Raw genomic sequence first — 24,630 nt, 5'->3', positions numbered from 1 at the left:
ACATTGCACGCTGATCTTTGACCCTCTTCCTCATATATGTGTTACCTTGGAGATAATACAAAACGCCATTCCACAAGCTCTCCAGAGACGGAGGTCAACCCTGAGAGCTCTGCTGTTGTTACTTTGCAATGTGTGTAGTTTTAACTTTTAAGTAATAACTGTATACACTGTAGATTCTAACATGCTGTCTGAAGCCCAGTTCAGACAGAGGGTGATTCCTACCGACTTTGGTGAACTCCTGACTTTCACTCTAGTGCCACCATGAGGGTGACATTTGTGGTTGTGACTGAAATATCTTTATAACAAATCAAATGTCATGACATTTACAAAAGATATTCAAGATCCCAAGATTATACATTCTAACAACTTTGATGATCGTCTGACTTTTTCTCTCGCCCCACCGTGAGCTTGATATTTTAGTTCTTTGTTAAATTATTAAGAGCGATTGGATGTGAAACTTGGTGCACAAATTTGTGGTCCCCAGAGGATAAATTGTGTAAGTTTGATCTCCTGACTTTTGTACAATATTTTGATTTGTGACCAAATATCTTCAAACTAATGACACTCCCATCAGCTTCAGCTGTACTTTGTGTTTTATTGGAAATTAGCAAAAGTTAGCATGCTATAACAGGGAATGTGGGCAAAGTGAACACATTTTAGCATATTCATGTTAGCATTTTCCATTGTAGGCATGTTAGCATGCTGATTTGACCTTTCAGCTCAGGTACAACCTCAGAGCTGCCAAAAATACCAGGATGTTCTACTGCATGCAGTTGGATTTTGCAGTATGAAAGCCAGCATGCTTCTCTGGCTATTCTGACCCACAATCCTTTGCAAAGCAGGAATAACGTCACGTCAACTGAACCACAAACAGATGGCAGATTGTTGACAGCTGACAGACGAATGAAGGCACATTTAAGTGACAGTAATAATAAGAACATGAATTGTTTAAGTGAACAAAAGAATCATAAAATAACCAACAACAAAAGGACACAACTATAAAAATAACAATAACAGAGAAATGAAAATACTGTTATGAATATTAGGATTCATTTATGCTCAACGTTAGAGACAGAGATGAGACAGACGGAGTCTTCTGTCCATATTCTACGTTCATTTTGTATTTATTTGTGCACATTTTCTGAGAGCTTACAGATACAGATGAAACAGAGCAGCATCCCGCAGCGTCACCAGAGATCATGGAGGCAGTGTAGTGTGTTTAAGGGAGATAAAACTGTAGGAGACGACAAAGAAGTTGAAATAATGGCGGAACGTAACAAATTGGTAATATACGGTAATATATTGTGAAAATAGTGAAAAGAATTCTCTGTATTCTGCGTCCATAACGACCTCCTCCACTGTCGCCTCATTTGTTGTCGTCAGAAACTTTTGACTTCGCCCTCTGGTGCCGTCTATTGGCTGTATCTATCATAAAGGACACATGGAAGTATGAGGGAGGTGACGTTTACAATGTTTAAATTAACATATCTATTTTCAAACATAAAGACAGTATAAGACAGATTTGTGATGAGACGAAACTGTCTCAGAAGCACAGAGAGTTGTTGACTAGAGATGATACGCCGTCTCATCGTGGTCACTTCCTGTGAACCGGCAGATTTTTAGAACATTGCAGAACGGCGCATTGCACGTAGTCGCCTGTTCCAACTTGTCTCATGACGAATCTTTGGCCTCTGAGGATCATGAATGTTTGTACCAAAGCACCACAATCCATCCAGTTGCTGTTGAGATGCGTCAGTCTGGACCAAAGACCAATCAACTGTGCCATCCCTGGAGCTACGCTGCTAGCATGGCTAAAAGTTAAGAAAACAACAAGAATCTCAATGACAAAATCTAATTTACTTATAAAGTACGGTAAGTGTTGCTTCTTTGTCCTTCATGTTTCTTCAATCCAACTCTAGTTACATAAATAATAGTATGTAGATGTTGACACTGCTTTCAGCACATGTGAGTTGCTCTTCAGAGTCAGCTGCAACCAGGGGCGGGCTGAGGTTGAAATTCAGCCTGGGAGCTTGGTTTGGAGAGGCCTTTTTTCCAATCGCACGACAGACGCAAGTGGAACCGTAATTTTAACACGAATACTTTATTTGCAGTATAAAAACAATCTAATGATATTAAACACAACACACACAGATTAGTCAGTCAGTAGAGTGTGTTGAAGTATGCTTACACATACTATGCATACTGAAACACTGTTTTTTCAACAATCCTCTTTCTTTTCTTTTGTTTTTCTTTTTTTAACAGGAAAACAACAGTTTAATGACTGAGTGGCTGAGCCAATCACATTTCAATAGAAACAAGGATCCGCTCAAATTGGGAGGGGCCGCTCGTATCCTCCCTTAATATGCAAAATATTAGATTGGCTGCAACATTCAAATCAGTCTGTGTTTGCATAAAGTTTGGGGAAGTATACAGATCCTTCTCTTCCCTGGAAATGTGCCTGTTGCTAAATTTGGAACAATGCATCTCTTCTCTCTGTATGAGAGGAATGATTTCTAGAGAGTTGTTGACTAGAGATAATACACCATCTCATGGCGGTCACTTCCTGTCAACGTTACAGATCAGAAGCACAGAGAGTCGTTGACTAGAGATGATACGCCGTCTCATGGCGGTCACTTCCTGTCAACGTTACAGATCAGAAGTACAGAGAGTTGTTGACTAGAGATGATACACCGTCTCATGGCGGTCACTTCCTGTCAATGTTACAGATCAGAAGCACAGAGAGTTGTTGACTAGAGATGATACACCGTCTCATCGTGGTCACTTCCTGTGAACTGGCAGGTTTTTAGAACATTGCAGAACGGCGCATTGCACGTAGTCGCCTGTTCCAACTTGTCTCATGACGAATCTTTGGCCTCTGAGGATCATGAATGTTTGTACCAAAGCACCACAATCCATCCAGTTGCTGTTGAGATGCGTCAGTCTGGACCAAAGACCAATCAACTGTGCCATCCCTGGAGCCACGCTGCTAGCATGGCTAAAAGTTAACAACAAAAATCTCAATGACAAAATTTAATTTACTTATAAAGTACGGTAAGTGTTGCTTCTTTGTCCTTCATGTTTCTTCAATACAACTCTAGTTACATAAATAATAGTATGTAGATGTTGACACTGCTTTCAGCACATGTGAGTTGCTCTTCAGAGTCAGCTGCAACCAGGGGCGGGCTGAGGTTGAAATTCAGCCTGGGAGCTTGGTTTGGAGAGGCCTTTTTTCCGATCGCACGACAGACGCAAGTGGAACCGTAATTTTAACACGAATACTTTATTTGCAGTATAAAAACAATCTAATGATATTAAACACAACACACACAGATTAGTCAGTCAGTAGAGTGTGTTGAAGTATGCTTACACATACTATGCATACTGAAACACTGTTTTTTCAACAATCCTCTTTCTTTTCTTTTTTTTTTCTTTTTTTAACAGGAAAACAACAGTTTAATGACTGAGTGGCTGAGCCAATCACATTTCAATAGAAACAAGGATCCACTCAAATTGGGAGGGGCCGCTCGTATCCTCCCTTAATATGCAAAATATTAGATTGGCTGCAACATTCAAATCAGTCTGTGTTTGCATAAAGTTTGGGGAAGTATACAGATCCTTCTCTTCCCTGGAAATGTGCCTGTTGCTAAATTTGGAACAATGCATCTCTTCTCTCTGTATGAGAGGAATGATTTCTGGACATGGTCCCTGAAAATGAATGTGATAAACTAAAGTAAAAGTTCAAATCCACACTCTGAAAATACTTTTTGAGCAAATATAAGTCTTTGTCTTCGTCTTCGTCGTCCTCCGCTTATCCAGGTCCGGGTCGCGGGGGCAGCAGCCTCAGCAAAGAAGCCCAGACAGTCCTCTCCCCAGCCACTTCCGTCAGCTCTTCCAAGGGAACCCCGAGGCGTTCCCAGGCCAGCCGGGCGATGTAATCCCTCCAGCGTGTCCTGGGGCGGCCCCGAGGTCTCCTCCCCGTTGGACATGCCCGAAACACGGGAGGCGTCCGGGAGACATCCTTACCAGATGCCCGAACTACCTCAACTGGCTCCTCTCGATGTGAAGGAGCAGCGGCTCTACTCCGAGTCCCTCCCGGATGTCCAAGCTCCTCACCCTATCTCTAAGGCTGAGCCCAGCCACCCTGCAGAGGAAACTCATTTCGGCCGCTTGTACTCGCGATCTCGTTCTTTGGGTCACTACCCAGAGCTTGTGACCATAGGTGAGGGTTGGAACGTAGATTGACCGGTAAATCGAGAGCTTCGCTTTCTGGCTAAGCTCCCTCTTCACCACAACGGACTGGTTAAGCGCCCGCATCACTGCTGACGCCGCCCCAATCCGCCTGTCAATCTCCCGCTCCATCCTACCCTCACTCGTGAACAAGATCTCGAGATACTTAAACTCCTCCACCTGAGGAAGGACCTCCCCCCCAGCCCTGGAGTGGGCAATCCACCCTTTCCTGACTGACGACCATGGCCTCAGACTTGGAGGTGCTGATTCTCATCCCAGCTGCTTCACACTCGGCTGCGAACCGTCCCAGCGAGAGCTGGAGGTCACTGTTCGATGGAGCTAGGAGGACCACGTCATCCTGTCACCAAACCTGACACCCTCCACCACTCGGCTGCACCTAGAAATTCTGTCCATGAAAGTTATGAACAGAACCGGTGACAAAGTCCAACCCTCACTGGGAACAGGTCCGACTTACTGCCAGCCACGCGAACCAGACTCATGCTCCTTCGGTACAGGGACTGGATGGCCCTTAGCAGAGGGCCTCCAACCCCATACTCCCGGAGCACCCCCCACAGGATGCCCCTGGGGACACGGTCGTAAGCCTTCTCCAAATCCACAAAACACATGTGGACTGGTTGGGCGAACTCCCATGCCCCCTCCAGCACCCTGGCGAGGGTAAAGAGCTGGTCCACGGTTCCGCGTCTGGGACGAAAACCACATTGCTCCTCCTCAATCCGAGGTTCAACTATCGACTGGACCCCCTTCTCCAGCAGCCTGGCGTAGACCTTACAGGGTAGGCTGAGGAGTGTGATCCCCCTGTAGTTGGAACACACCCTCTGGTCCCCTTTCTTGAAGATGGGGACCACCACCCCGGTCTGCCACTCCAGAGGCACTGCCCCCGATGTCCACGCAATGTTGCAGAGGCGTGTCAGCCAGGACAGCCCTACAACATCCAGAGCCTTGAGATATCCAGGGCAAATCTCGTCCACTCCCGGGGCTCCGCCACCACGTAGTTGCTTCACTACCTCGGCGACTTCTGCCCCAGAAATTGGACGAGACCCCAGGCTCTGTTTCCTCACTGGAATACGTGTTGGTGGGATTGGGGAGCTCCTCAAAGTATTCCTTCCACTTCCCGACAATGTCCCCAGTTGACGTCAGCAGCTCCCCACCCCCACTGTAAACAATGTGAGCAAGTTGCCGCCTTCCCCCCCTGAGGCACCGGACGGTTTGCCAGAACCTCTTTGGAGCCAATCGATAGTCTTTCTCCATGGCCTCACCGAACTCCTCCCACGCCCGAGTTTTTTTCTCCGCGACTGCCGCTGCTGCACTCCACTTGGCCCGCTGGTACCCGTCAGCTGCTTCTGGAGACCCACAGACCAACCATACCCTGTAGGCCTCCTTCTTCAGCCTGACGGCTGACGGTTACCGCCGCGATTGGCCCCCATGGCCTTGTGGCCGCAGCTCACAACAGCTGCCTCGACAATGGCAGAGCGGAACAAGGCCCATTTGGACTCAATGTCCCCCTCAGCCCTCGGGACGCGGTCGAAGCTCTTCTGGAGGTGGGAGTTAAAGATCATCTTGACAGGTTCTTCCGCCAGGCGTTCCCAGCAGACCCTCACTGCTCGTTTGGGCCTGCCAGGTCTGCGCGGCGTCCTCCCCTGCCACCTGATCCAACTCACCACCAGGTGGTGATCAGCTGACAGCTCTGCTCCTCCTCCTTTAATAAAGGTTTGTAATCATAATCAGGAAAATGTTCTTAAAATGTCAAAAGTAAAAGCAGTCAGTGCAGAGAAATGGCTCATTGGGTGTATATGGTATGATATATAGTGTTTGTAAAACCAAACAATAAATGTTTGCTCAACCGACAGTACAAATCCTCAAAATAATTCAGTTACTGTCACTTAAGACGAAGAAAAGCAGCAAATCTTCACATTAACAGAGCTGAAACCACGAAATGTCTCAGGCATCAAATCAGTATCAGTAATCAAACAGACATCCATCCATCCATTATCTTCTGCTCATCCAGCAGGCTAAGCAAAGTATTCCAGACGTCCCTCTCCTCAGTAATGTTTTCCAGCTCTTCCTGGGGGATCCTGAGTTGTTCCCAAGACAGAGAGATATATAATCTCTCCAGTGTGATTTTGATTTGTTTTCATTTGGTCAATTTTTTCTCAGGTGAGTTAGTTCCATCTCCTGAGTGTCTCTCTGCTCTCTGTCCAACCTTGAGACAGTCGTAACAGCAGCTATGGAAGCTGAGTCTTAACATCACGTCTTTAAAATGATTGATAATCATTCATCACAGATTTTCTTGGCTTTATGTGGCTGTGGACAGTTAGGAACCCTCATCATGTTTGGACCATCAAACCAACAATAGGAATTCATATAGGCCTACCCTGTTCAGTACACAATAAGCAAATATTTATGAGATGAATTGACATAATAAGCCTGATAGGTAAATAACTGTTCCCATAGCAACTTAGTATAAAGTCAGAAGTACAGTCAAGACGTTAATGTTTAACTTGATGACAAGATTCAACAGCTGCACATCTGCAGTCACAGACAGACGGAGAGGAACAGGGAACAGACGAGGATGGAGGAAGTTCTTCTGAGCATCATGGCTCTGTCAGGCAAGTGTTTTATACATTTGAAAAATTACTTATTTCTCATTTTTAATATTTTCTTTTGTTTTAACTCTGTGACATCACTTTAGTTCTACAGTACTCTCCCTTCACTGATGTTCAGTCTAACTTTAATGTAACATGATTCAGTTAGTGAGTTAAGCGCCTAAATCCAGTGTGGTTTACTCGATTACTGTACTTAAGTACAATTTTGAGGTACTTGTACTTCACTTGAGTGTTTTGACTCTCTGTCACTTTTTACTTCTACTCCACTTCATCTCAGAGGTAAATATTATCTGTTTTACTTCATTACATTTATTTAATAACTTCAGATAATTTGCAGGTTCAGATGAATAATACAGTGTATATTCAACACATACATTGTGATGTATGATTATAGATTGAGATGAAACTTTATTGATCCCAGGGGAGAAATTCACAGACTACCAACGGTATTTATTAAAATGAGCTCCACATTTATCAGCTGTAACATTAAAGTCATGAACACATTAATGCATCAATACTTATCCAACAATAAATCATTAAAATAAATAAATAATAAATAAATAAATTATTCTGACATTGGGCATTCTGCAAAATAAGTACTTTTACTTTTTGCACTTTTAGATACATTTTGAATGCAGGACTTAAACCTGTAACAGAGTATATCTACACTGTGGTACTACTTTCACTGCCACCACTGCATTATACAGTCTATGGAACAACATGGCAGATACAAGCAAACTGACTGACTCAGTATGTTACAGCTATTTGAGTTCACTTTTCTCTGTCTTTCATCTAAAAGTCATTTTGATAAGTGTGTCAGTGACAGGTGGTTTGAAAGTATTAAAATCGGATGCTACATAGTAACTATAGTAAATATCTCCTGTAAAATGTAGTAGAGTAGAAGTATAAAGTGTTTTAAGTATAAACTTCCCTCATGGTGTTTGAGCAGACAGTGTTTCCCTGTTGAGCTGCAGTGGAGGGATGGTAACAAAAGGAGGAAGACTCTAACTTTGGAAGATCTCCACAGACAGATGAAGCCTCAGATTAACTTCACATCAATGTTTGAATATATTTTACACAGAACGAGGACTGTAGAGTTTGTTCCCCAGCTGTAGCAGCTCAAAATAATAATAATAATAATAATAATATTCAGCATATAATGTCAGAAAACCTGAGTGCTTAATTAGTAATTAAGAGTTTTATGCCAAATGTAATAATGTAGGAAAATGATTATGTATAAACTAAGTAGCAACATGTTGAATAATGTCATTAATTCAGTGTATGATGTGATCATTTAAAGAAAAGAGTACTCTCCTTGTTTCTTAGAGCAAAGAAACTCTTCTAATCTTACATGACACCAGTGTTATTACAAAACTGTTATCGCGTACATTGAAATTATTTAATTATGAGCTGCAACAGCATCACTTACACTGAAAGTCCAATATGAGGGGATCTCTTAATGTCCAGTATGAACAGCAGGAATGATTACAGGAGGCAAAACTTGTTTCACTGTTCATATGAGCTCCTGAATGTTGTTTGAAGACAGACTTAAATTTTGTGAACCTGTCCTTTAAGAGTTTTACACATTGAATCTCTCAGCTGTAAAATCCTGTAATAAAGTGGTGGAGGATCAGACTGACAGGCAGCATCAAGACTGTTAATGGGAAGTTTATGTAAAAATGTTGCCTTGAACAAAAGCTAGAGCGAGGTCTAATTCTTTATCTCACTGTCAAATATTGCTTTTAGGGAGCACTTTTTTTATTCCAACACCACACATTCACATCTACAGTACACGCATGAATATGAACACATGCTTGCTCAGATTAACCCTTCTGATCCCACTCTAACATTCACACACAGGCCAAGCCTATTTACACATAAACACACAGATGAAACTATAGCAACCAACAAAGTACATCCAGTCCACAACCAAAACTCATCTTGCTGCCTTGAATCTAAATCAACATCATATTCATTATCATCACAAGTCAGCACTCATATCAGACTGATGTGCAGAGCCACACACACACACACACACACACACACACACACACACCAACAACAACAAAACAAGCGCAGCTGTGCAGTTACTGAAAAGTAACCAGAACGCTGAATTTCTGATCATTACCGCCCGCAACCGCAAAACTCTGAGAATTTATGCCCGCATAATAATAGAGATCGATGATTTTGTGTCTTCTCCCGTCCCGCAGGAGAAAACATGTCATTTTATAGCTATTAATAAAGAGATTCATGGGGCTGTTGGTTTCGTTTCCCTGGCCTGCATGTCTTTTGACGCACTGGTCAGGAATAGCGCTCCTATTTCGTTGTTTTCATTTAGTTTTTAATGAAATAAAGGCTGTTTCATATTCTATTCTCCTCCTCTGTATTTTATTTATTTTTCTACCTTTATATAATCACGCAGTGATTGAGGTTAAGGCAAGCCTGGCGCCAGGATGAAGTTACTGAGGGGGCGGTTAAAAATTACGAGGGGGCAAATCTTTATTATGCAACAAAGGTTCACACAGTGAGTTATAAAGAGCGCGCAGACGTGCGTAATAGTCGCGCGTAATGACAGCTCGTTGCTGGTGAAACACAATAAACTGCACGTCTTCTTTCATGTTTGTCTCATGACAGATGGAGCTTACAGACAGACAGACAGACAGACAGACAGACAGACAGGTGGAGCAAGCGGCAAATTGGTATGAAAGCTGGTTCAGGGCATATTTGTCCATTTATGAATAGAGTGGAAACGCTTATGCATGTGCACCAAATTCCTGTGTTGACATCCTGTCGCTAGGCTACATCTTCTTCTTCTTCTTCTTCTTCTTCTTCTACTGTTTAATGTAGTAGTGTTCATTGTGTTTGTGTATGTCACTAAATCACATGCATTCTGAATTTGTTGATCATAAATCTGATTTATTGACATTAATTAAAAGACTCAACTACGTTATATGTAATATGTCTTATTGATCCTAAAATAACTTCTGATGACGTCATACATTAGTGCACTGTCCAGATGCAGGGCAGGCAGCTGAAGGCAAAGACTACCACCACTGCACAGATGCCTGTGATTTACCCTGTTTACAGCTGCTCCAATCAATCAAATTGGGAAAAACCAAAGGACACTTTAGGTCCTGAAAATAGCAAGATGTAAAGAGGAGAAGTAAAAAAAGAATTCGCTGAGAATGGATCAAAAACCCTCCACCTTCAGTCGGGAGGAGCTGAGTCAACTAACATCAGACATCATGAATATAAACCATTGTGTTAAACATGCCTCGAGTTGGATGCAGTCACAATGTGCTGTGATAACCTTTCCATGTTCTGAGGCTCAACCTGGATTTTTAACAGCGTTTTAACAGACCTCTGGGAACAGTTGGCCCAGTGGCTATAAAATAATAAATAAAGTTAGCTAATGTAACTGTTAGCCTGACAGCGGTGCATCCATAGCCTGGAAATCCAGACTCAAATCTAGAAAGATTTAGGGTCTGGCTATGAGTACTGAAAATGGCCCAACTCGAGGGGCGGCACCAAGCATGCATTTTTAAATTTCACTGCACGCAATTTGTAGCATACCCTCTGAAAGATGGTAAGAGACTCGACTGATGGTTTTAACATTTATTGCTGTTCCACAAAACCAGCTCCATAAACCAACGTGAGAATTGACAAAACAAAGAAAACAAAGCAATCACGTTTCTGTTTCCACTTCTGTCCATAATAAATGGTAAATGATCACAGTACTTTCTCAGACAACTCAACATTATACCAAGCAATACACCGCCAATTCACCAAACAGGCGGGCAAAAGAGTTAGCATACTTTTTGACACAAATCATCAAGTAAGAAAATAATCACCACAGGCACAACACACACCAACCTTATGCCTCCTCGGGGGGTTTGCCAAAACACACTCAGCCTTCGACGTTTTTATCATTAAGTTGCCGTTGCTGTTTTATTTTCCTTTGTTTACCTTGAACTTTTACCGTTTTACCATTCATTCCGTAGTCAAGTGGCTTTGTTTTGTTCGGCAGTACAACACAGGAAGGAAGTAGGAAGTAATGGTCTTCAAAATAAAATCTCACTGTTTAAAAACGGAACCATTATCTCCAAAACGGGCAAAAATATACATATAAAAAATGAATGAAATTACATCTTCCTAATAGCAACACAAATCATGGAATTTATATTTTAAAGAAATCATGTCAAAAAATGCATCTAAAACAGATACTTGTTTTTTCAAAATTGACCTGCAAACAATGCAAGCTGCCCTCTGGTGGACAAAACGAGAAACAGCAAGCACAAAAACAAAATGAGTTTGCTACACAATTGGATAACACTACAACCAATCAGAACAACACACGGGGTGACGCATACGCTTAGCTACCAGTGGAGCTAACTGGTAGATTAGACTGGCAAAACAGCAAAAACGTCCTTCTTGCAAAGGAAAGATTCGAGCACCGTCTTCTGTTCCTCTTTTAGAGAAAAAGCCAAGTCTAACTCGTTCATTGTAGCGGCCAAAGCCGTTTCAAACAACTGGTGTTCATCCGTAGCCATCTTGCAGTAGGCTCGTTGGAGATGAACTGCGCCTCGCCTGAAAAGTAGACGAGAGCAGGCGGCCGCAGCGGGGGGCGGTGACAAAAAGCTGCGGTGAAGACGGACAGTTTCCCGACAGTTTCCAGCAGCCTTCAGTCCATACAGGAAGTCACAGACACACTAACATCCTGTCTGGAATGATGTCAGTTCATTAAAAAAGTGATCAGACCCATATATCAGTTTGTTTTCACCATCAGTCACACAACATGTTTTCTGTTCACAGAATAAACCTTCACATCAGACAAATACAATCTTAATCTCTGGAATTCAACAAAAATGAGTAGTTTATCTAAAACGTCATCTTGTTGAGTCGGCATCTGAACCAATCAGCTGTTAGATCAGGTGAGAGCCAGGCGGTGCAGTCAGTGGAGAGCAACTGCAGCGCCTGGCTCTAAAAACTGCGGCCGCCTCGCTCTCGCGATTTTATCGCCGTCCACTTTTGTAATACGTCAGAGCAAGTCGGGATGAAGTCGGACACAAAACTAACCGGCATGCATTGTGCGCCAATCACCGGTGATCGAATCTGCGCAGGACTGGCTCATCTCAAACGAACCTAATGACTCGCTGAGCAAATTCAAATTGTGCTCTCGCGAGAACTCTGGATTTCCAGGGTAGTGCATCCATGCACAGAGCTGAAATATTTAAAGACAGTTAAACTCAAACACATTTTCTCACCTGGCCAAAAACAAGATGGCAGTCATTTCAGTCACCAACCCAACTACACACAAAATACACTGCTCAAAAAAATGAAGGGTGCACTGAATTGTCTCAGTCAGGGCTCTATGCTAACCTTTAGGAGCACAGTGAAAATTTTAAATAACACATTTCATAGGAAAACAACAAAATACAAAGGCCCTCTCAAGTATGTGGTAGGGGCCCAGCACACACACACACACACACACACACACACACACACACACACACACACACACACACACACACACACAGGGCTACATTGGGCCTACAGCTCTACTATTAGACACAAAGGATGTCTTTAGTCCACTGGCTTTTGTAGTTGGGTCGCCTGGCACGCTGAGCTGACTTCATCCGATGAACTCAGCTAAATTTTAAAAATCTAATTCATGGTGAAGGGTCATGCATTTTCCACCAGTCACTTCGAAAAGCTCAAGGAAAAATATTTGTGGCTACAGGGGGGATCAAAATAAAATAAATAAATAAAATAAAAATCAGCCAGCCACCCTCCTCCTCTGATAAGTTAAGAACAGTCCCTTCAGTGCGGTGAGGTTTGTGGACCGTTACCTGCCACAAAGAGAGAAATGTGAGCGGCTCGTTTCTCCTCTGACACGTCACATACCTGTGTGCCGCCACGGCTCGGCTGTTCAGGTACTTCTGGGCAGTCATGACACCAACGAAAGAGGAAGTTATTGGACCTGGAGCTGAGCTTCTCGGTCGCCGGTAAACCGTTATCTTGCGGCGGTGGCCATAGTTCTCCGCCGTATTCCTGTCTGTGACCCCGGTTCAACCCACAACCTGCAGGATTCACCTTTCGTTTCTGCTGCTGGTTGAAATCTGTACTCGAACAGCGTGCTCCTCATTAGTCATTAGTCATACTTCTACTGTTATTATACACATATGACTATTGTCACACATGTATACTGCCAGATATTAATACATACTTTCAACATATTGTACCACAGTAGCCAGAACTATAACTATAATATTATTACTTTCATTAATGTTGTTGTAAGCTACTGTCATTACCTGCATCTCTCTCTCTCTCTCTCTCTCTCTCTCTCTCTCTCTCTCTCTCTCTCTCTCTCTGTCTCATTGTGTCATACGGATTACTGTTAATTTATTATGCTGATCTGTTCTGTACGACATCTATTGCACGTCTGTCCGTCCTGGAAGAGGGATCCCTCCTCAGTTGCTCTTCCTGAGCTTTCTACCGTTTTTTTTTCCCCGTTAAAGGGTTTTTTTTGGGGGGAGTTTTTCCTGATCAGCTGTGAGGGTCATAAGGACAGAGGGATGTCGTATGCTGTAAAGCCCTGTGAGGCAAATTGTGATTTGTGATATTGGGCTTTATAAATAAAATTGATTGATTGAAAATTGAATTGACTGAATGATTTCTTTTGCTCGCACAAAACTATTTTTAGTCACAAATGTGAATAAAATGCTCGCACCGTAGAGCTCTGGTCTCAGTCTAACATCAAGTCAGTTAAACTTCAGGGATATCAGTCTGTCCATTTAGGAAGCACAAGTGACTGTGAATCAGTTTCAGCTGCTTTAGTGCAAATCTAAGTGGCAACAGGTGCAATGGAGAGGCAAAAGCAAGACATCCCCCAGTAAGGGCAGCATGAGGCAGTACCTGCAGCCAAATCAGGTCAAGAAGGGCATCAACCCAGCAGCAGGACCGGTGTCTGCTCCTTTGTGTGAGGAGGAACAGGAGGAGCACTGCCAGAGCCCTACAACATGACCTCCAGCAGGCTACTGGTGTGCATGTTTCTGACCACACTGTCAGGAACAGACTCCATGAGGGTGGCATGAGGGCCCCACGTCCTCTACAGGGACCTGTGCTCACAGCCCAGCACCGTGCAGCTCAACTGGCATTTGCCAGAGAACACCAGAATTGGCAGGTGATACATTTCTATGGCATAATCATTTTGATCTGGTAAAGCAGAAGCCAAGAAGTGAGATTCTGGTCTTAACTCAGTTTTGACAGAATATGTAGTTTGTAACACACTTTGTCTTTGTACAGCAGAACACTCCTGCCAAATGTTTTAAAGTATGAAAAAGTGGATCCCTTGTAGAATGAATCTTTATAATGTAATGGAAATGTCACTGCCTTTAAATGACTAATGATTCAATTCAATTTTCAATTTTCAATTCAATTTTATTTATAAAGCCCGGTAGAAACCTCAGGAAGAGCAATTGAGGAGGGATCCCTCTTCCAGGACGGACAGACGTGCAATAGATGTCGTACAGAACAGATCAGCATAATAAATTAACAGTAATCCATATGACACAATGAGACAGAGAGAGAGACAGAGAGAGAGAGAGAGAGAGAGAGAGATGCAGGTAATAACAGTAGCTTACAACAACATTAATGAAAGTAATAATATTATAGTTATAGTTCTGGCTACTGTGGTACAATATGTTGAAAGTATGTATTAATATCTGGCAGTATACATGTGTGACAATAGTCATATGTGTATAATAACAGTAGAAGTATGACTAATGACTAATGATGGCAGCAGCAGCAGGAGGCATCTGGCAGGACCACGGCAGCAGCACAACCACACACGTCACGCTGTCCAGGCACCGCTGTGATATGAGTTAATCTGAGAGACAGTGGAGCACAAAGGCTCCAGAGAAGAAGCCGAGTTAGTGACATCCAGAATGGCCGAGTTAGCAAGATGCAGTAATAGAATACGAGAGAGAGAGAGAGAGAGAGAGAGAGAGAGAGAGAGAGAGAGAGAGAGAGAGAGAGAGAGAGAGAGGGAGGGAGAGAGAGAGAGAAGGAGAGAAGGTGCCCGGTGTATTATAGGGGGGTCCTCCGGCAGACTAGGCCTAAGTCAGCCTAACTAGGGGCTGGTACAGGGCAAGCCTGAGCCAGCCCTAACTATAAGCTTTATCAAAGAGGAAAGTCTTAAGTCTAGTCTTAAATGTGGAGACGGTGTCTGCCTCCCGGACCGTAACAGGAAGATGATTCCACAGGAGAGGAGCCTGATAGCTGAAGGCTCTGGCTCCTGATCTACTTTTGGAGACTTTAGGGACCACGAGTAACCCTGCGTTCTCAGAGCGCAGTGTTCTGGTGGGATAATATGGCACTATGAGCTCTCTAAGATATGACGGAGCTTGACCATTTAGAGCTTTATAAGTTAACAGTAGGATTTTAAATTCAATTCTGGATTTTACAGGGAGCCAGTGCAGAGAAGCTAAAACAGGAGAAATATGATCTCGTTTCTTAGTTCCTGTTAGTACACGAGCTGCTGCATTCTGAATTAGCTGGAGAGTTTTTAAGGACTTACTAGAGCTACCTGATAATAGAGAGTTACAGTAATCCAGCCTTGAGGTAACAAAAGCGTGGACCAATTTTTCTGCATCTTTTCGGGTCAGGATAGGCCTAATTTTCGCAATATTACGCAGATGAAAAAATGCAGTCCGTGAGGTTTGTTTTAAATGAGAATTAAAAGACAAATCTTGATCAAATGTTACTCCGAGGTTTCTTACGGTAGTGCTAGAGGCCAGAGCAATGCCATCTAGAGAAACTATGTCATCAGATAAAGAGTCTCTGAGTTGTTTGGGGCCAAGAACAATAACTTCAGTTTTGTCTGAATTTAACATCAGGAAATTGGTGCTCATCCAGGTTTTTATGTCTTTAAGGCAGTTATGGAGTTTAGTTAATTGATTACTTTCTTCTGGCTTCATCGATAAATACAACTGAGTATCATCCGCATAACAATGGAAATTTATAGAGTGATTTCTAATGATGTTACCTAAAGGAAGCATATATAGAGTAAATAGGATTGGTCCGAGCACAGAACCTTGCGGAACTCCAAAACAAACTTTGGTACGTAAGGATGATTCATTATGAACGTCAACAAATTGAAAACGATCAGATAAATAAGATTTAAACCAGCTTAGTGCAGAACCTTTTAGGCCAATTAAGTGATCCAGTCTCTGCAGTAGAATTTGATGGTCAATTGTGTCAAACGGCGCACTAAGATCTAATAAAACAAGAACAGAGACGAGTCCTTTGTCTGAAGCAATCAGAAGATCATTTGTAATTTTAACTAGAGCTGTCTCAGTGCTATGATGCACTCTAAATCCTGACTGAAATTCCTCAAATAAATTATTATCCTGGAGAAAATCCCACAGCTGGTCTGCGACTACTTTCTCAAGGATGTTTGACATAAAGGGAAGATTAGATGGTGTGATAAAGACTCACGTGACTTGATTAATGATCATTCACTACAGAGTGTGGTCACTGTTTGTTTGTGGCTGTAGTCCAACAACATGGCAGGCCTGTCAGACATGTTTTTGAAAACAAGGAAAACTGCTGAATTTTTTGCCTAATATGTAAATAATTGTTTAGTCAGAACACTTTGCATGACGTTAAAATGATAGTGAGGTATTGTGAGGCGTTTGTGTTGAACATCAGGAGCTATTTCAACAGCTGCAAGTCTGAAGTCACGCATTCAACAAACTGAGAGCGAACAAGATGGACACAGTTCTTCTGCTCATCACAGCAGGTCAGTGTTTGTTTTATCAATGTTTATTCTTCTGTTACAGCACTTTGATATATCCCTGTGTGGTACACATTATGATGCCAGCTGGGGAAAATAAAAAAGAAGAAATTGTTTTCATATAATATACTGAGTGAACATAATGACATAATTTAAAGAAATGTTCAAGACATATTGTTATAGGGGTACATTTTTGGGTATGTTACCTTAAAGCAACACAGTACTCTGATGGTAAGAAATTAAAAAAGAGGGTTATTGTTTAGAATATTCATCAAATTTAATATGATACCAATGGAAAATGTACAAAAACCATTTGAAATTGTAAAACATTAAAAACGTACTCTTTTCATAAGGTTGTTTGAACGTTTCCCTCAGACAACACTGTACCACTGTGGAACAGCCCATAGGAACCTAAGCATACAGTCTGCTCTGCAGAGAGGACTGACTGAGTGCACTGTTATAGTCGACTGTACATTGTCACACTCTGAACTTTATTAAAGCTATATATTATAAACATATCAAAAATAGACGACCGCACACTGAATAGACTTTACTGTGGATTTATTGAAAACACAGGATTTGAGTCCTTTTCTATGACATAAATATTAACTTGTATCTCCCTCTACAGGTAATCTGGACCCGTAGGGAGAGATGAGTCACTAGGTCTCCTGTCACTCACCCCTTCCATTTAGCGTAGAGAGGGACAGCTGTAGGACCTGTAACCCCCCTTTTTAAAAAAACATTCTCAACACTTCCTATTCAGTCGGCTGTATAATGGTGAATTGAAATAATATAAAATTGTGTAATTCTTGTAACTATCTATTGATCTAACTACGTTTTTTAAGATGTAATTTTGTACAAAATTATTATGCTCCAACTGGAGAAATGTTTATTTTTTGATATGTCAATGCACTGGAGAAAAAATGAAGCGAACATACTGATAATTTTCTATTCAGTTGGTTGTATAATGGTATCAATTTAAACGATATAAATTGTGTAACTCTCATAATTTTTCATTAATTTTGATTTTTTATATTGTTTTATTTTTTTGGAAATCTGTTAAAGCACTAAAAAAAAAAGAAAAAAATGAAGTGAACTGACTGACAATCAAGTCACGTGAGTCTTTATCACACCTGTGAATGTTCAGGTAATTGTGATGAGTGAACCTGAAGAAGCCACAGGCGAAACGCGTTGTTCGCTCTCAATAAATTCACAGTAAAGTCTATTCAGTGTGCGGTCGTCTATTTTTGATATGTTACTTAAGATGTTCCTGCGATCGACCAGCACCTGATCCCCTATATCGGCTGTGCAGAGGGAGTTTTTTTTAATATATATTATAAACTTAGCTCGGTCATTTTGTAGAGATAAACACAAAATCCTGATGACCTTTATGCATTTGAACAGTATATAAAGCTAAATAACCAAAAACTGTCATGGTGGGAATACTAAAGTAAAAGAACTTCATTACAAGAAGAAGTCCTGCATTTAAAATCCTCTTTGAAGGAAGGTTTTACAGATTTTTAAGTCTGTCTAGATGCATGTTAGGAGAGAAAATCTGTTACTGTCCAGTATGAACAGGAGGAATGATCACAGCAAACAAAAACTGTTTGAATCTACATATGTGTATATGACAAACAAGATGTACTTAAAAGTATCAGCAGAAAAGTACTCACTGTGAAGGGAAATGTCTCCTGTGACTCATTCTGTTATTATGATTTATTTGATTTGATTGTTTTTTTATTACACAACATCTCAAAGTCAATTCTCTGTTGTATGTTAATGCTAAAAAGTCCATATGATTAGTCCAGGACAATGTACTGTCTATGTGACCTAAATGAAACATTACAAAGTGAAGAGATATAAAAAGTCATTTATAGTCTGAATCTGATCACTATGCATGTGTGTCACTACAGGGCTGTGTGCTGTCTCATCACATGCTGAACGTCAGTACCATTTTGTTGATGACCTGAAGACCTGGACCGAAGCACAAAGTTACTGCAGAGAGAAATACACAGACCTGGCTACTGTCGACAACATGGAGGACGTGACGACCCTGAACAACATGATAGATACAAGCAAACTGACTAGCACAGTATGTTACAGCTATTTGAGTTCACTTTTCTCTGTCTTTCATCTAAAAGTCATTTTGATAAGTGTGTCAGTGACAGGTGGTTTGAAAGTATTAAAATCGGATCCTACATAGTAACTATAGTAAATATCTCCTGTAAAATGTAGTAGAGTAGAAGTATAAAGTGTTTTTAGTATAAACTTCCCTCATGGTGTTTGAGCAGACAGTGTTTCCCTGTTGAGCTGCAGTGGAGGGATGGTAACAAAAGGAGGAAGACTCTAACTTTGGAAGATCTCCACAGACAGATGAAGCCTCAGATTAACTTCACATCAATGTTTGAATATATTTTACACAGAACGAGGACTGTAGAGTTTGTTCCCCAGCTGTAGCAGCTCAAAATAATAATTATAATAATAATAATAATAATAATAATAATATTCAGCATATAATGTGAGAAAACCTGAGTGCTTAATTAGTAATTAAGAGTTTTATGCCAAATGTAATAATGTAGGAAAATGATTATGTATAAACTAAGTAGCAACATGTTGAATAATGTCATTAATTCAGTGTATGATGTGATCATTTAAAGAAAAGAGTACTCTCCTTGTTTCTTAGAGCAAAGAAACTCTTCTAATCTTAAATGACACCAGTGTTATTACAAAACTGTTATCGCGTACATTGAAATTATTTAATTATGAGTTGCAACAGCATCACTTACACTGAAAGTCCAATATGAGGGGATCTCTTAATGTCCAGTATGAACAGCAGGAATGATTACAGGAGGCAAAACTTGTTTCACTGTTCATATGAGCTCCTGAATGTTGTTTGAAGACAGACTTAAATTTTGTGAACCTGTCCTTTAAGAGTTTTCCACATTGAATCTCTCAGCTGTAAAATCCTGTAATAAAGTGGTGGAGGATCAGACTGACAGGCAGCATCAAGACTGTTAATGGGAAGTTTATGTAAAAATGTTGCCTTGAACAAAAGCTAGAGCGAGGTCTAATTCTTTATCTCACTGTCAAATATTGCTTTTAGGCAGTCTGGATTGGACTGAACAGAGACACGTACAGCTGGAGGTGGTCACTGTCAGACACAAGTTTGTACAAACACGGGGAGACAGAGTTCAGACGATGGAGGGCTGGAGAACCAAGCTATATTAACAATGCAGAACACTGCACAGCGATGGATGAGGATGGACTATGGAACGGCCACTGGTGTAGTGACAGCCTTAAGGTCGTCTGCTCATATGTCAGAGGTGAGAATATGAAGTAGTGAAGTTTTCCTTCTCTGCTTCTCTTTGCCTCTTTGTTTTCATTATTTGGGCCTCTGTAGTATCAGTCAATCCATCAAACCAACTTTATTTGTAGCACCTTTCATACAGGTGAGAGCAGTTCAAAGTGCTTTAAAGGTGACTGACAGGCTGAGAATAAGACAGAACAAATGGAAACAGTAAAACAGCTCAGTGTGTCTCCTGATGACATCACAGAGGGCTGATATGGACAGACTGGACACTTGTATGTTCACATGCACACAGTGTGTGTGTGTGTGTGTGTCTGTGTGTGTGTGTCTGTGTGTGTGTGTGCGTGCGTGCGTGCGTGTGTGCTGACAAAAATATCCATATTTAAAAAGCAATATATTGTATGTGTCTATTTTTGGTGATTTTATAATAAGGACGTTTTTATGAATGTAGAGAGATGGTTCAGAAATACTGTTATTAATTTAGTTTATACCATGGTCTGGGTGAATACTCAATTCTGATTGGCTGCAGGGTGTCCGTTAAAAGGTGTTATAGGACAGCTAAAAAGACGTTCCGGTCAAATTTCCTGATGACAGGTTCTAAATTATTGCACTGGCTCAACTGCTGGTTTGTAACCATAGCAACGGAGACTCAGAGCAGAGGCAACAGATTACAACGGGCATCATGAGTGATTTTATCGTTTCATTTCATTTATTTGGTGAATTTGATCATTTTGATGACTGGGATGCAGAAGAAGAAAGGATAGAGAATGAAAAGAAAAGGGAGAAAGGGCACAAGGAGCCGCGGGTCTACACCAATCACAGCCTCCGGAGCACAGCTGTAGGTCGGCTCTCTGACACCGGCCTGGAAACTCGTCACATCATGACCGTCACGGGACATCGGTGTGAGCGCAGCCTGCAGGCTTATTGGGCTCCGTCAGCGCAGGAGAGACGAGACTGGAGCAACATGTTGTCGTCTCCAAATGTCCCAACAAGCAGTGCTCAATCTGTCAGTCTCCGTCCTTCAAATGTCACTATGATGGACATACCCATATTACTTTCAAATGTCACTATGATGGACATACCCATATCACTTTCAAATGTCACTATGATGGACATACCCATATTACTTTCAAATGTCACTATGATGGACATACCCATATCACTTTCAAATGTCACTATGATGGACATACCCATATCACTTTCAAATGTCACTATGATGGACATACCCATATTACTTTCAAATGTCACTATGATGGACATACCCATATCACTTTCAAATGTCACTATGATGGACATACCCATATCACTTTCAAATGCCACTATGATGGACATACCCATATTACTTTCAAATGTCACCATGATGGACATACCCATATCACTTTCAAATGTCACTATGATGGACATACCCATATCACTTTCAAATGTCACTATGATGGACATACCCATATCACTTTCAAATGTCACTATGATGGACATACCCATATCACTTTCAAATGTCACTATGATGGACATACCCATATCACTTTCAAATGCCACTATGATGGACATACCCATATCACTTTCAAATGTCACTATGATGGACATACCCATATCACTTTCAAATGCCACTATGATGGACATACCCATATTACTTTCAAATGTCACTATGATGGACATACCCATATCACTTTCAAATGCCACTATGATGGACATACCCATATTACTTTCAAATGTCACTATGATGGACATACCCATATCACTTTCAAATGCCACTATGATGGACATACCCATATCACTTTCAAATGCCACTATGATGGACATACCCATATCACTTTCAAATGTCACTATGATGGACATACCCATATCACTTTCAAATGTCACTATGATGGACATACCCATATTACTTTCAAATGTCACTATGATGGACATACCCATATCACTTTCAAATGTCACTATGATGGACATACCCATATCACTTTCAAATGTCACTATGATGGACATACCCATATCACTTTCAAATGCCACTATGATGGACATACCCATATTACTTTCAAATGTCACTATGATGGACATACCCATATTACTTTCAAATGCCACTATGATGGACATACCCATATCACTTTCAAATGTCACTATGATGGACATACCCATATCACTTTCAAATGCCACTATGATGGACATACCCATATTACTTTCAAATGTCACTATGATGGACATACCCATATCACTTTCAAATGTCACTATGATGGACATACCCATATCACTTTCAAATGCCACTATGATGGACATACCCATATCACTTTCAAATGTCACTATGATGGACATACCCATATCACTTTCAAATGTCACTATGATGGACATACCCATATTACTTTCAAATGCCACTATGATGGACATACCCATATCACTTTCAAATGTCACTATGATGGACATACCCATATCACTTTCAAATGTCACTATGATGGACATACCCATATCACTTTCAAATGTCACTATGATGGACATACCCATATCACTTTCAAATGCCACTATGATGGACATACCCATATTACTTTCAAATGTCACTATGATGGACATACCCATATCACTTTCAAATGCCACTATGATGGACATACCCATATCACTTTCAAATGCCACTATGATGGACATACCCATATTACTTTCAAATGTCACTATGATGGACATACCCATATCACTTTCAAATGTCACTATGATGGACATACCCATATCACTTTCAAATGTCACTATGATGGACATACCCATATTACTTTCAAATGTCACTATGATGGACATACCCATATTACTTTCAAATGTCACTATGATGGACATACCCATATCACTTTCAAATGTCACTATGATGGACATACCCATATTACTTTCAAATGTCACTATGATGGACATACCCATATTACTTTCAAATGTCACTATGATGGACATACCCATATTACTTTCAAATGTCACTATGATGGACATACCCATATCACTTTCAAATGCCACTATGATGGACATACCCATATCACTTTCAAATGCCACTATGATGGACATACCCATATCACTTTCAAATGCCACTATGATGGACATACCCATATCACTTTCAAATGTCACTATGATGGACATACCCATATCACTTTCAAATGTCACTATGATGGACATACCCATATCACTTTCAAATGTCACTATGATGGACATACCCATATTACTTTCAAATGTCACTATGATGGACATACCCATATCACTTTCAAATGTCACTATGATGGACATACCCATATCACTTTCAAATGCCACTATGATGGACATACCCATATCACTTTCAAATGTCACTATGATGGACATACCCATATCACTTTCAAATGTCACTATGATGGACATACCCATATCACTTTCAAATGCCACTATGATGGACATACCCATATCACTTTCAAATGTCACTATGATGGACATACCCATATCACTTTCAAATGCCACTATGATGGACATACCCATATCACTTTCAAATGTCACTATGATGGACATACCCATATCACTTTCAAATGCCACTATGATGGACATACCCATATCACTTTCAAATGCCACTATGATGGACATACCCATATCACTTTCAAATGTCACTATGATGGACATACCCATATTACTTTCAAATGTCACTATGATGGACATACCCATATTACTTTCAAATGTCACTATGATGGACATACCCATATTACTTTCAAATGTCACTATGATGGACATACCCATATCACTTTCAAATGCCACTATGATGGACATACCCATATCACTTTCAAATGTCACTATGATGGACATACCCATATCACTTTCAAATGCCACTATGATGGACATACCCATATTACTTTCAAATGTCACTATGATGGACATACCCATATCACTTTCAAATGTCACTATGATGGACATACCCATATCACTTTCAAATGCCACTATGATGGACATACCCATATCACTTTCAAATGTCACTATGATGGACATACCCATATCACTTTCAAATGTCACTATGATGGACATACCCATATTACTTTCAAATGCCACTATGATGGACATACCCATATCACTTTCAAATGTCACTATGATGGACATACCCATATCACTTTCAAATGTCACTATGATGGACATACCCATATCACTTTCAAATGTCACTATGATGGACATACCCATATCACTTTCAAATGCCACTATGATGGACATACCCATATTACTTTCAAATGTCACTATGATGGACATACCCATATCACTTTCAAATGCCACTATGATGGACATACCCATATCACTTTCAAATGCCACTATGATGGACATACCCATATTACTTTCAAATGTCACTATGATGGACATACCCATATCACTTTCAAATGTCACTATGATGGACATACCCATATCACTTTCAAATGTCACTATGATGGACATACCCATATTACTTTCAAATGTCACTATGATGGACATACCCATATTACTTTCAAATGTCACTATGATGGACATACCCATATCACTTTCAAATGTCACTATGATGGACATACCCATATTACTTTCAAATGTCACTATGATGGACATACCCATATTACTTTCAAATGTCACTATGATGGACATACCCATATTACTTTCAAATGTCACTATGATGGACATACCCATATCACTTTCAAATGCCACTATGATGGACATACCCATATCACTTTCAAATGCCACTATGATGG

At 40.8% G+C, this 24,630-nt stretch overlaps 1 protein-coding gene across 2 annotated transcripts in view; it reads left to right on the top strand.

Annotated features, from left to right (window-relative positions):
- Nucleotides 1–16,102: 16,102 nt before the first annotated feature.
- The window catches only part of LOC144464104 (C-type mannose receptor 2-like), a 29,495-nt gene continuing 20,967 nt past the window's right edge, over nucleotides 16,103–24,630 (top strand). For both annotated transcript variants that reach the window (XM_078169710.1, XM_078169709.1), the window contains exons 1-3: nucleotides 16,103–16,653; nucleotides 18,561–18,739; nucleotides 19,751–19,970. In XM_078169710.1, the coding sequence (XP_078025836.1) occupies nucleotides 16,623–16,653; nucleotides 18,561–18,739; nucleotides 19,751–19,970 (430 nt within the window). In that variant the 5' untranslated portion in view covers nucleotides 16,103–16,622. The remainder of the gene's footprint in view (nucleotides 16,654–18,560; nucleotides 18,740–19,750; nucleotides 19,971–24,630) is intronic.

This window comes from Epinephelus lanceolatus, chromosome 8 (genome assembly GCF_041903045.1).
Source record: "Epinephelus lanceolatus isolate andai-2023 chromosome 8, ASM4190304v1, whole genome shotgun sequence".
Lineage (NCBI taxonomy): Eukaryota > Metazoa > Chordata > Actinopteri > Perciformes > Serranidae > Epinephelus > Epinephelus lanceolatus.
The sequence above is the reverse complement of the archived record's forward strand: the minus strand, read 5'-3'. Positions and strand labels throughout refer to the sequence as shown.